This window comes from Marmota marmota, unplaced genomic scaffold, assembly GCF_001458135.2.
Source record: "Marmota marmota marmota unplaced genomic scaffold, marMar, whole genome shotgun sequence".
NCBI classification, from domain to species: domain Eukaryota; kingdom Metazoa; phylum Chordata; class Mammalia; order Rodentia; family Sciuridae; genus Marmota; species Marmota marmota.
In genome coordinates, this window is record NW_026000082.1 from 19,544,484 (window position 1) to 19,556,330 (window position 11,847).

An 11,847-nucleotide genomic window follows, 5' to 3' on the forward strand; every position below is an offset into this window, starting at 1 on the left:
AAGTTCAGCTCTGTGTTACCCAAACTTTGGGTCTCAAGCTGGTAGAAGGGTGACCACATAGAATACAGAACACTAATTTTTTAGAGGGAAAGAGAAAATATGTTGGAACTCACTTTTTTTTTTTTTTTTTTGCAGTGCTGGGGGTCAAACCCAGGAACTCACACACATGAGGCAAGTGCTCTACCACTGAACTATATCCCCACACTTTATACTTACTTTGATAGCTTTTACCTGTAACTAACATGAATCACCTTTTCTCTTTTCATTGGCAATAACAAATCATATGGCTACATCTAACTTCATGTGGGTAGAAAAATGCAACCTTACTATAATGGAAGACCAAAAACAAAAAACAACCAAAAAATACTTGATGTGGAGCTGGGAGTACAGCTGGTAGTAGAACTCTTTCTTGCTTGGCATGTTTGAGGCACTGATTAGATCCCCAGCACTACCTCAGCAAAAGAAGGCAAGTGTCAGCACTCCTTCATAGATCATATTTTCCTGGACAAATACTGTGATGTGACCTCTTTCAAATGTGTTATCAATCCTCTTAAGTACCCTTCTTAAAGTTTACCAACCTTTACCTACAAGGTTCACATTCCTTCCCCTACAGAAAAGTCACAATATCCCACATAGTTACTGAAAAGGGTCTTTTTTTTTTTTTTTTTTGGGTAGTGCTAGGGATTTAACTCAGGTCCTCAGGCAAGGCAAGCACTCTACCAGCTATGTCCTCAGCCCCTGAAAGAATTCCTAAGATTTTACTTGTGTATAAGGAATTTTATTTTATTTTAATTTTTTTAAAGAGAGAGAGAGAGAGAGAGAATTTTAATATTTATTATTTTTTAGTTTTCGGCGGACACAGCATCTTTGTTTGTATGTGGTGCTGAGGATCGAACCCCGGCCGCACACATGCCAGGCGAGCGCGCTACCGCTTGAGCCACATCCCCAGCCCAAGGAATTTTAATGTTAAAAATTGGGATATAGTGCTACTAGCCTCTGGCTGGTGACTGTTCTTTCATTTCCTACTGCAGTGTAGTTTTGTTTTCTTTTGTTTTTGTGGTACTTGCGCTTGAACCCAAGGCCTCCTACATGCTAGGCAAGCACTCTATCCCCAGCCCACAAAATGTAATTTTATGAAGGTCTTTTCTTTTTTTGGTACTGGGGATTGAACCCAGAGGTGCTTTACCAATGAGCTACATCCTCAGTTCTTTTTATTTTGTATTATGAGATATGATCTTAAGTTACTTAGGGCCTCACTAAATTGCTGAGGCTGGTTTTGAATTTATAATCCTCCTGCCTCAGTCTTCTGAGTTGCTGGGATTACAGGGTGCACTACCATGCCCAGCTTAAAGGTTTTATTTTCAAATTCTGAAGTGAGTACAGTGGTTTGCACCTGTAATCCCAGCTACTCAGAAGGGTGAGAAAGAAAAGTGACTTAAGGGCTGGGATTGTGGCTCAGCGGTAGAGTGCTCCCCTAGCATGGGTGGGACCCAGGTTCTATCCTCAGCACCACATAAAAATAAAGGCATTGTGTTGTGTCCATCTACACCAAAAAAAAAAAAGGATAGTAACTTAAGAGTGCTAGCCTGATCAACACGGCGAGACCCTGTCTTAAAATTCTGTCTGTGGGCTTTTATTCAAAATAATGATCATGGAAAGAATCATTTTGGGGCTGGGAATGTGATTCAGAGATAGACTGCTTGCCTAGCATGTGTAAGGCCCTAGGTTCAATCCCCAGTACTAAAAAAAAGAAGAAAAGTCATTGTTTTGCAGAAATACTTGAGGACTTCATAGTTTTTCCAAAGACCTTTTTTATTGTTGTTGTTGTTGTTGAAGACTGAATACAGGAGCTTGCACATGCTAAGCAAGTGCACTATCACTGACCTATGTTCCAGACTATTTTATTTTGAAACAGGTTCTCCCTAAGTTGCCCAGGCTGGCCTCAAACGTGTGATTCTCCTGCCTCAGCCTCTTGAGTAGCTGAGATTACAGGTAAGTGCCATGACACTTGTTTGTTTGTTTGTTTTAGGTGGACACAATATCTTTATTTATTTTTATGTGGTGTTGAGGATCGAACCCAGTGCCTCGCGCATGCCAGGCCAGCACGCTACCACTTGAGCCACATCCCCAGCCCCGTGTTCTCATCTTTTATTTTCTTTTTTAGCTAACTGTAAGATCTTCACTTTTCTCTTTTTAAAAAAAAATGTATACAATTTTTGTCAATTAAAAGATAGGTTTAGAAAATACTGGTTTAAACAAACTTTTTTTTAATATTTATTTTTTGGTTAGACACAATACCTTTATTTTGTTTATTTATTTTTATGTGTTGTTGAGGATCGAACCCAGGGCCTCGCGCATGCTAAGCGAGCGCTCTACCGCTGAGCCACAACCCCAGCCCTAAACAAACTTTTAACAGGACTGTTTCTGTAAGAAACAGATATATCCTCACTTTTCAGTGGCTTTGGGTAGAATTTGTGAATTCTCCAACATCACTTTAATTGTTTCACAGATTTTCAATTTCACTTTGCAGTAGAAATGCATGGAATTGTCCAGTGATGAGAAAAAGATGTCAATAGAGAGGCGGGGGTTATGGCTCAGTGATAGAGCACTTGCCTAGCACATGTAAGGCACTGGTTTGATCCTCAGCACCACATATATATAAATAAAGGTATTGTGTCCATCTTCAATCAAAAATATTTTTTAAAAAAGATGTCAATAGAATTTTAAGCATCATTTCATGCTACCCTTCACTCCCATGCTCCTCTATACTGTCACACAAATCTTTCTTATGTTTTTCTAACAGTTTCCTCCAAGTTTCAAAGCTTTTCTCCTAAACTGTCCAATTTGCATGGAATACTATTACCGCTCTCACCTCCCTTAACTAATCTCTATTCATCTTTTAGATCCCAGCTCATTAAATAATTAGGTTTCTTACCCTATACTTCTTCCAACTATAATTAAACTAATTATGGAATTACTTAAAGTCTGTCTCTTCGGGGCTGGGGCTATAACTCATTGGTAGAGTGCCTGCCAGGCGCATGTGAGGCACTGGGATTTATCTTCAGCACCACATAAAAATAAATAAAGATACTGTGTCCATCTACAATAAAGTCTGTCTCTTCAAGTAGACTCTAAGAACCTGTATGTCTTAGTTATTAGCTACATCCTCAGGGTCTAGCATTGTGCCTAATCCTAACTACCCAATAAATATTTGTTGAATTCAGAGCAATGGTTTGACTGGTAAAATGAGTATTATATGGCTAGAGTTTACAGCCAGCTTAGTCATTTGCCAAAGTCCTTCCTAAAATCTGCTTACTGGTGGCCTCTAGAAATATAAATTATTTAAGATAGGGCCTTAGTAGGGACTGGATTGTAGCTCAGTAGTAGTGCTCTTGCCTAGCACGTGTGAGGTACTGGGTTCAATTCTCATCACCACATATAAATAAATAAATAAAAATAAGGTCCATCAACAACTAAAAAAACAAATAAAATAAAAAGATAGGGCCTTGAGCTGGGACTGTAGTTCAGTGGCAAAGCACTTGCCTGGTACATGTGAGGCACTGGGTTCAATCCTTAGCACCACATAAAATAAAATAAAGGTATGCTATCCATCTACAATTACAAAAAAAAAATTACCTTTAAAAAAATTTTTAAAAAAGATAGGGACTTAGATATAGAGCAACAGTCTTTGAGATCCTGCCTCCTTCTGGTAGACTGTGCACACAATAAGAGAAAAAGTCCCTGTCTGCAGCTTTCATAGTTTTACAAACTGGAATCCTCCAACTTTTTTTTTTTTTGGTACTAGAAATCAAACCCATTGGTGCTTTATGACTGGGCCAAATCCCCAGCCCTTTTTATTTTTTATTTTGAGTCAGGTTCTCATTCAGTTTCCCAGGCTGGCCTCAAACTTGCAATCCTTCTGCCTCAGCTTCCCAAATTGTTGGGATTACAGTGTGTGCCACCACAGTTAGCTTAAACTTCTGAACATACTTTTGGGTTCTTCATATCCCTAAATCTAGGCACTGATCATGGTAGGGAGGTGAGAATTCAAGACCTAGGCCCAATATTCCCTTGAAACCACAGGACAATCTCTGCCCACCTCTCAATCCTGAGGTGACAGATTCTGGGCATTTGTGGTAATTCTAGGGAAACATGCAGTGCTAAAAACTGCCACCAGATGGCACCACCTGTTATGGAATACAGCTGCCTACAAATCCCTCCAGTACCAAGAAAGATTCAAGGGCAGGTCACATTCAGCAGCCCTAGGTCTTGTCAACCCTGAGAGAAACAGCTTCCATCCCAGGCCTGACCACACAAGTAAGTCAAGCAAGCAGCGTGTATGGTCCAATGATTTTATTAACTCCCTTTTTTTGTGGGGTGGCCAGCAGAACCTCAGTTGGAGAGCTGGAAGGGATGCCAGGAAACTGTGGTCTCAGTATGGGTCATTAAAGGGATACAAAGAGTGCCCAGCATCTCTTGGGACCAACTTCCCATCCACCTGGAAAGAGAGACATACAGATGACTCCAATAGCAAGCTTTGCAATCCTAAGACCCAGGGCATTCCCACCCAAACTTTCCTATATAACCTCACCAAGTAAGAAGCCCTACACCAGATGGTAGTGCTTAGGACCCCAGCCACAGTATCAACAGCATTCCAGCACCAAACCCATAATAACTGACTTTGTCCCTAAAGCCTCTGCAATCTCAACTGAGATCAAGTGCCCAGAATCTATTTACTTCCCTATGTACAACTGACTTCAATTCCACCCCAATCCCTTTAATGAAGTCCAGAATGCTTTCTTGGTTTCTCTGATGTCATTTCACTGAAATGATATAATTTGACTGGCTTGGAGAAGTTAAATAACTTGACATCAGGAAGCCTGGGATTCACAGGCAGTATGCCTTATCCCTCAGCCATACTAAATTTCTGACCTCAAGTAAAACAAGAAATCATTTCATCCAGGACAACAATCTTACTGACAATATCCTGACCCTCCTCCTAAAATTCACCCAAATCTCCCATTCCCTCTGGGACTCTGGGAGGTGATACATCCTTACCGTAATCATGGGCACAATATATCTCCAATTTTTGTTCAGTGTACCTAGCTGTGTCATCTCTTCTGGGCTAAAGGCGAAGTCAAACACCTGGAGGACAGAAAAGGCAGCCTTGTGAATGGAAGTGAAGTTCCACAACACTGCCTTCTTAGCCAGGCAGAGCTAGGGCCAGAATGTGTCCTGATGAGTAAAAGAAAATAGAACCCATGACCAAGTACCTGGATGTTCTGAAGGATACGAGAAGGAGTGATACTTTTAGGGATGCAGATCACTTTCCGCTGAACCTGCCACCTAAGGTCAGGGATTTTAAAGGTAGATGAGAAAGGCAGATGAGAAACAATATTCAGAAGCATTGTTTTGTCCTCCATGGAACTTTCTCTAAGCTACTAGAGCACCTGAGCCCCACTGGAATAGGGAATATGTCTCGGGGGGCCTCCCTCAAGGTCACATATCAATATCACCAGCCTTTCCCACCCATTCAGATAAGGAATCTCTCAACTCTTGCCTCCCAACCTGAGGTCCCCTCCCCTCTCAGAGTCCCATTGCCTAAGTATACCCCGCACCTGAGCAAGATCTGAGCTGGAGATCGGCCATACTTCTCAGCCAGTGCCAGGACCAGTGGTTCCTCAAGCAGGACAGGCTCATCAGGATGGCGCCAAACACGATCAGAGGAACCCAAAGGACTATAAGCAGTCACCTCCAGGCCACGTGAAAGGCAGTGGGCAATCAGTTCGTTCTGAGCCAAGTATGGATGGCATTCCACCTGAGCCAAGGAACAATCCATCACCATGGGGTGGCCACACCACTGTGCCTGGCCCCTTCCAGACATGCAGGTCTGGACCAGCTCCCTACTACTCAGCCTACTGTTCTCACCATTTTCCACCAATGATCTCATTCTCAACTAGAGCTTTAATGCCTACCTAGCCCAGAGGACTTTTGAACCAACACTTCTGACAATCTGCCAGCCATCTCCATTAAGAAGACCCATCACCCCAGAACTGCAAAACAAAAGACCAATCACCTGCTCAATCAAGCTCTGCACACAGAATCTCCTGAATCACTAATCTGCTTGCAGTGCTCACCTGTAAGACAGCTGGGCGCACAGAGGCCACACTGAGTATATCATCAATCTGCCGACTGTTGAAGTTGGATAGGCCCAGAGCTCGTACCAGCCCCTTCGCCACCAGTGCCTCCATAGCCTTCCAGGTCTCCTTGTAGTGGATGGAGTCATAGCGGACAGTCCCATCAGCATTCTTGGGAAAGAGGTTGTCACCCCGTCTAAGTGAGAGACAAACCCCCAAGTGTGGGTACAAATGCCAAGCTTTTGCCCTGGCTACCCATCCAGCCCATCTACATCCCATACCCCTAGCCCAGAGAGGGCAGAGTGCCAAGAATTAGGAATAGCAAGGCTTCTTCACCCTTCCAGATCATGACCCAGGTGTTAAGTCTATATGGAAGGCCCATGCCCCTCCCTCTTTTTCCTAGTCCCAAATTATATTTTCTGTCCTCTGAGAAGTCTTCTTTAATTCCTTCCTCCTCAGAGGGTTCTCTGCCCTAGCACAGGGCACAATGCTGATGGGAGACTCTTCTCACACCTAGTGCTGGACTTTCTCAGTAGAAGGGTCAGCACATTTCTGAATGAATAATGAGGCAGGAGGAACCACTCACGGTACTCCCAGAATACACACAAGTGTGTTCTCCTTTTCCTGTAGCTAAACTCCCAGCTACTATACTAGGAAAGGCTAGGATTCCACATAATGCTACACAGTTTGCCAGGCACAGTGGTGCACACCTGTAATCCCAGCGACTCAGGAAACTAAGGTAGATGGATTCCAAATTCGAGACGAGCCTCAGCATCTTAGTGAGGCCCTAAGCAACTTCAAAGACCCTGTCTCAAAATAAAAAATAAAAAGGAATTGGAGATGTGCTCAGTGGTTAAGCTCTCCTGGTACCAAAAAAGAAAAGGAAAGGGAAAAAAGCTCTTCAACTTGCCATGCTCAGTGTTTCCAACCTGCTCTGCTACTGCGACTTACAACAGATTACTGACACTACCATAACCAACCCCCAACTTCCAGATGAAGAGTCTGGTAAGGCTCACTCACTCAAAGGCATGAGGCCAGTGCATCAGGTACAGGTCCAGATACTCCAGCTGAAGGTCAGCCAGTGTCTTCCGGAGGGCAGGCTCCACATCATCAGGGTGATGCTTGGTGTTCCACAGCTTGGATGTCACAAATAGCTCCTCCCGGAGCACTGCCTGGTCCGGAGGCAGAGTCCATAGTGAAAAAAATCCTAGGCATTTTCACCCACCCTTACCTTTAGGGAAAGAACTAGAAGGAAGCTGATGTTCTCAGGCTGGCTGCAGCTCCAACTTCAGCCTCGGAGTTTTCCCACCCCACCCTCTTGGTAGCCCTAGTCCTCACCTTGCCTGGTCCCACGTCCTCCTTCAGGGCCTCCCCAATCTCAGTCTCGTTGCCATAGACAGCAGCACAGTCAATGTGGCGGTAGCCTACACTAAGGGCATATTTAACGGCTGCTTTTACCTGCCAAGTGAAAGGAACAGAGGTTTCAACTCTGTTGGTCTGGCCAACAAAGGGTCACTGACAGGAAGTAGGAATATACAAAGACCATTCATGAAGCAGGAATGAGAAGAAAGATGATTCTAATGTAGAGAACCAGAAGCTTATTCAGAGGTCCCAAACTCTTTGTCCTACTTCAATCCTGCCAGTCTCTGAGGTTCCTTCCTACTCAGCAAGGACCAGCCAAAAACCTAACAAGAAGTTCCTAGCATCTAACATAATGAAGACTTTAGTAGCCAGATGCAGTGACACACACCTGTAATCCCAGTGGTTTGGGAGGCTTAAGCTCTAAGCAACTCAGAAAGACCCTATCTCTAAATAAAATATAAAAAAAGGGCTGGGGATATGGCTCAGTGTTTAAGTGCCCCTGGGTTTCAATCCCCAGTACAAAAAAAAAAAAAACTTTAGTAAAATATTTTTTAATCAGAAGATATATAGGCAGAGGACAGATAGAGACACCATAGAGAAAAGTTCCTAATACTAAAAAGCTAGTAAGCGAGACATGATATAATAAAAAAAATTCCTAGGCCAAGGCCACACAGGGAGAGACCATCAGGGAATCACATAGACAGAACCACAGCCTAACTCTGGGAGCTCAGGCCATCAAAAAAGGTAAGGGGTGGGGGTATTAAGGAAGGCAGAAAAGTAAGATAGAAGCTGGGCCCAGAGCACCCTGATGGGAGAGAAAAGAAATCAGGCATCAAGCAGGAAGATGAGTCAGTCAATCTGCTAAACACCAGACTAAGAAATGCAGCATCAGGGCCAGGGTTGTGGCTCAGTGGTAGAGTGCTTGCCTAACATGCGTGAGGCACTGGGTTTGATCCCCGGCACCACATAAAAATAAACAAATAAAATAAAGGTACTGTGTCCATCTATAACTAAAAAAAAGAAAAAGAAATGTGGCAACAGATGCAGAAACAAGAATAACAGGCCCTTGCCACAAAGCACTCAAAGCTCTTGCTGTGGGTTCCTGGCATGGCATTCAAGATTTCTATCTGGGTATAGCTCTTCCTACTCAGATGTTCTTACCTTAATCCGGACCAGATCCCTGGTGCTCCATGCTCCTACCTGGCCCTGGCTCTAGATTTCACCCTTTCCCTTAACCCAGCTCCTTATCCCTAGGCTGTGTCAAATGCTGGTCTGGAGCACAGGGACTCTGGCTTCAGGGTCCTAGGTAGGCTATGGGATAGAAAGCAAAGGAAAAAGGCAGAGGTCATTCAACCACACCACAAACACAAGCCTGTATTCCAGTCAGCAGAGGCTGTTCTTCCAAACTTAATCCCCACACCTGTCTTAACTTGCACTCAGATTTCTAAAAGATAAGGAAGGCGCCCTGGAGAAATGCCACCTCCTTGCCCCATGGGACTGAATCTCATAGAGATGTCAACCCTAAGAAAGCAGGTATCAATTTCTAGTTTCCCCTTGACTGGGAGGGTCTATACAAGAGGTCAGTAAACTATCAATATTTTTCAAGCAGTCCTGGAGCTAGTCAAGAATGGCTATTTTTTATCTATCTATGTATCTACCTAGCTAGCTATACCTTTTTTCTTTTTTGAGATGGGATCTCGCTGTGTTGCCCAGGTTGGCCTTAAACTCATGATCCTTCTGTCTCAGAGTCCCAAACAGCTGGCACTGCAGGCATGTACCACCGTGCCTGACTAAAGCTTTTACATTTTTAAATAGTTAGCTATTAAATGGTTATATAAGAATATAATCACCTTCATTTTGAATCTTGCTCAGCAAAATCTACAATATTAACCATTTGGTTCATTAGGAAAAAGTTTGCTGATCCTTGTTCTACACAGTTGACCCAGTAATTATTCTTTAAACCTTGACACTTGCTGTGTGTCCAACTCTGGACTGTACGCTAGGGTAGGGCCCAGCCTTTAAGGAAAAGAAGAGGAGAAGATAGGCGACATGGTAACAGCATAAGGTATTAGGAGACATATTAGAACTCATAGCACAGGGCTGGACACAGAGAGGCTACATTTCTCTCATAGCATTCAGTGCAGATGCAGTTAGATAAAAGCGTGCTTCCTATGCCCTTGGTCCTGCTGGGCCCATCAGTCTCTCCTCTGAGTCAGCTCTGAAAACCAAGGACTCAGTGTTGTCCCTTTCCCCCTCATCTCTTCTGAATGCCCTCTAGGCTTATCCTCACCAGAAATACAGAGATAGGACTGCTAGAAAAATGAAGGAATCCTCTCCCAAATCCCACTTTTTCCCCCAGCAGAAACTCAACAACTCTCTCTCCTTTTTCCCCCATCTCTCACCTGGCCGGGATCACTCTTCCATGTGCCTAGACCAATCAGGGGCATCTTCTGCCCAGTGTGCAGGAGGACAAAGGGAGCTGCCATTGCCCCCTGAAACAAAGATAGGAAGAGAACGATGAGTGAGTTAGCACTATTGTTTGGGCATCAGCCATCCACTGGTTAAGAACCCTGCAAAACATGGGTCAGGAGGTGAAGGAGGGGGACAGGTGTGGGGAACAAACATATGCTTGTGGCAGTGCACACAGAGGCAGTGGAGACAGTGTACAAAACTAACCAAAGTCAGTATCTCCTACATAAACACTAACCAGATCACCACTTGGTTATCCTTCCTTGAACTAGGTATTAGGAGACATATTAGGACTATGTTGGCCATGTTACAACTAACATAAAAGGTCTATGTTAAAGAGCTCCAAGTAGGTGCGATGTAAGGCTGGAGGATCACGAGTTCAAAGCCAGCCTCAGCAATAGCAAGGCACTAAGTAGACCTTGTCTACGAGACCCTGTCTCTAAATAAATACAAAATAGGGCCAGGGATGTGGCTCAGTGGTTGAATGCCCCTGAATTCAATCAGTACCACCAGTACCAAAAAAAAAAAGAGCTCCAATATCTGGGGTCAGGGTAGAGCATTTGCCTAGTATGCACAAGACCATGGGTTCAATCCCCAGCACCACAAAAACAAAAACAAAACAGAGATCCAGGGCTGGGGATGTGGCTCAAGCGGTAGCGCGCTCGCCTAGCATGCGTGCGGCCCAGGTTCGATCCTTAGCACCACATACAAAAAACAAAGATGTTGTGATGGCTGAAAACTAAAAAATAAATATTAAAAAATTCTCTCTCTCTCTCTCTCTTAAAAAAAAAAAAAAGCAGAGATCCAATTCCTAAAAAGAAGCCATGGTGGCTCTCCACAAGCACCAGCCTTGACTAAATAAATCTTAAGCCAGTGTAAAACAAGCAAAAGCAGCCAGGTGTGGTTGTGCACACCTGTAATCCCAGGGATTGGGAAGCTGAGGTAGAGGATCCTACAAGGAAAATATACCATTTACCACTTTTTGGACGAGAAAATAGGCTAAGAGAGGTGAGGTTATTTGCCCCAAATTAACAGAAGTAGTAAAACCAAGGATCAAAGGAAGAGCTAATGGAAAGAGAAGGTAAACAAAGACCTGTAAAAATATATGCCTCACAAAAGACATGTGTATGGTGTGCTATAGAAAAGGAAATGAATTCCATACAGCAAGGACCAAAGAATACTGACACTGACTTCTAAGAATGTGATGGGGGGGCTGGGGTTATGGCTCAGCAGTAGAGCGCTTGCCTAGCACGTGTGAGGCCCTGGGTCGGTCCCCAGCACTACATAAAAATAAATAAAATAAAGGTATTGTGTTCAACTAAAAAATATTTACTTAAAAAAAAGAATGTGATGGGGGCTGGGGTTGTGACTCAATGGCAAAGTGCTTGCCTAACACATGTGAGGCACTGGGTTCAATCCTCAGCACCACATAAAAGAATAAAGAAATAAAATTTAAAAAAAAAAGAATATATTTCAGGCACAGTGGCACACACCTGTAATCCCAGCATCTTAGGAGGCTGAGGCAGGAGGATCACAAATTCAAAGCCAGACTCAGCAACTTAGCAAGGCCCTGTCTCTAAATAAAATATAAAAAAGCACTGGGGATGCTGGGGTTGTGGCTCAGTGGTAGAGCGCTCGCCTAGTATGCATGAGGCACTGGGTTCGATCCTCAGCACCACATAAATGTAAAATAAAGATATTGTGCCCACCTAAAAATAAATAAATAAATAGATAGGTAGACAGATAAAAAGCACTGGGGATGTGGCTCAGTGCTTAAGTGCCCCTGGGTTCAATCCCTGGTTCCAAAAAAAAAAAAGATATGTCGGACTTTCAAGAGTCAAGAGGGAATAGTCTTTCCAAAAAGGTCAAACTGGACCAA

The 11,847-nt window shown here is 43.6% G+C and overlaps 1 protein-coding gene across 2 annotated transcripts in view; it reads right to left on the minus strand.

The window, feature by feature from the left end:
- Positions 1-4,338: 4,338 nt before the first annotated feature.
- Positions 4,339-11,847, minus strand: part of Akr1a1 (aldo-keto reductase family 1 member A1) — a 15,199-nt gene continuing 7,690 nt past the window's right edge. Inside the window, exons 2-9 of one of the 2 annotated variants that reach the window (XM_015485076.2) lie at positions 9,902-9,991; positions 7,476-7,595; positions 7,158-7,309; positions 6,138-6,333; positions 5,619-5,818; positions 5,274-5,346; positions 5,059-5,145; positions 4,339-4,498 (exon numbers count right to left, since the gene is read on the minus strand). In XM_015485076.2, coding sequence (XP_015340562.1) covers positions 4,433-4,498; positions 5,059-5,145; positions 5,274-5,346; positions 5,619-5,818; positions 6,138-6,333; positions 7,158-7,309; positions 7,476-7,595; positions 9,902-9,985 — 978 coding nt within the window. In that variant the 5' untranslated portion in view covers positions 9,986-9,991 and the 3' untranslated portion in view covers positions 4,339-4,432. The remainder of the gene's footprint in view (positions 4,499-5,058; positions 5,146-5,273; positions 5,347-5,618; positions 5,819-6,137; positions 6,334-7,157; positions 7,310-7,475; positions 7,596-9,901; positions 9,992-11,847) is intronic. The other variant, XM_048815472.1, reaches the window with a different exon arrangement.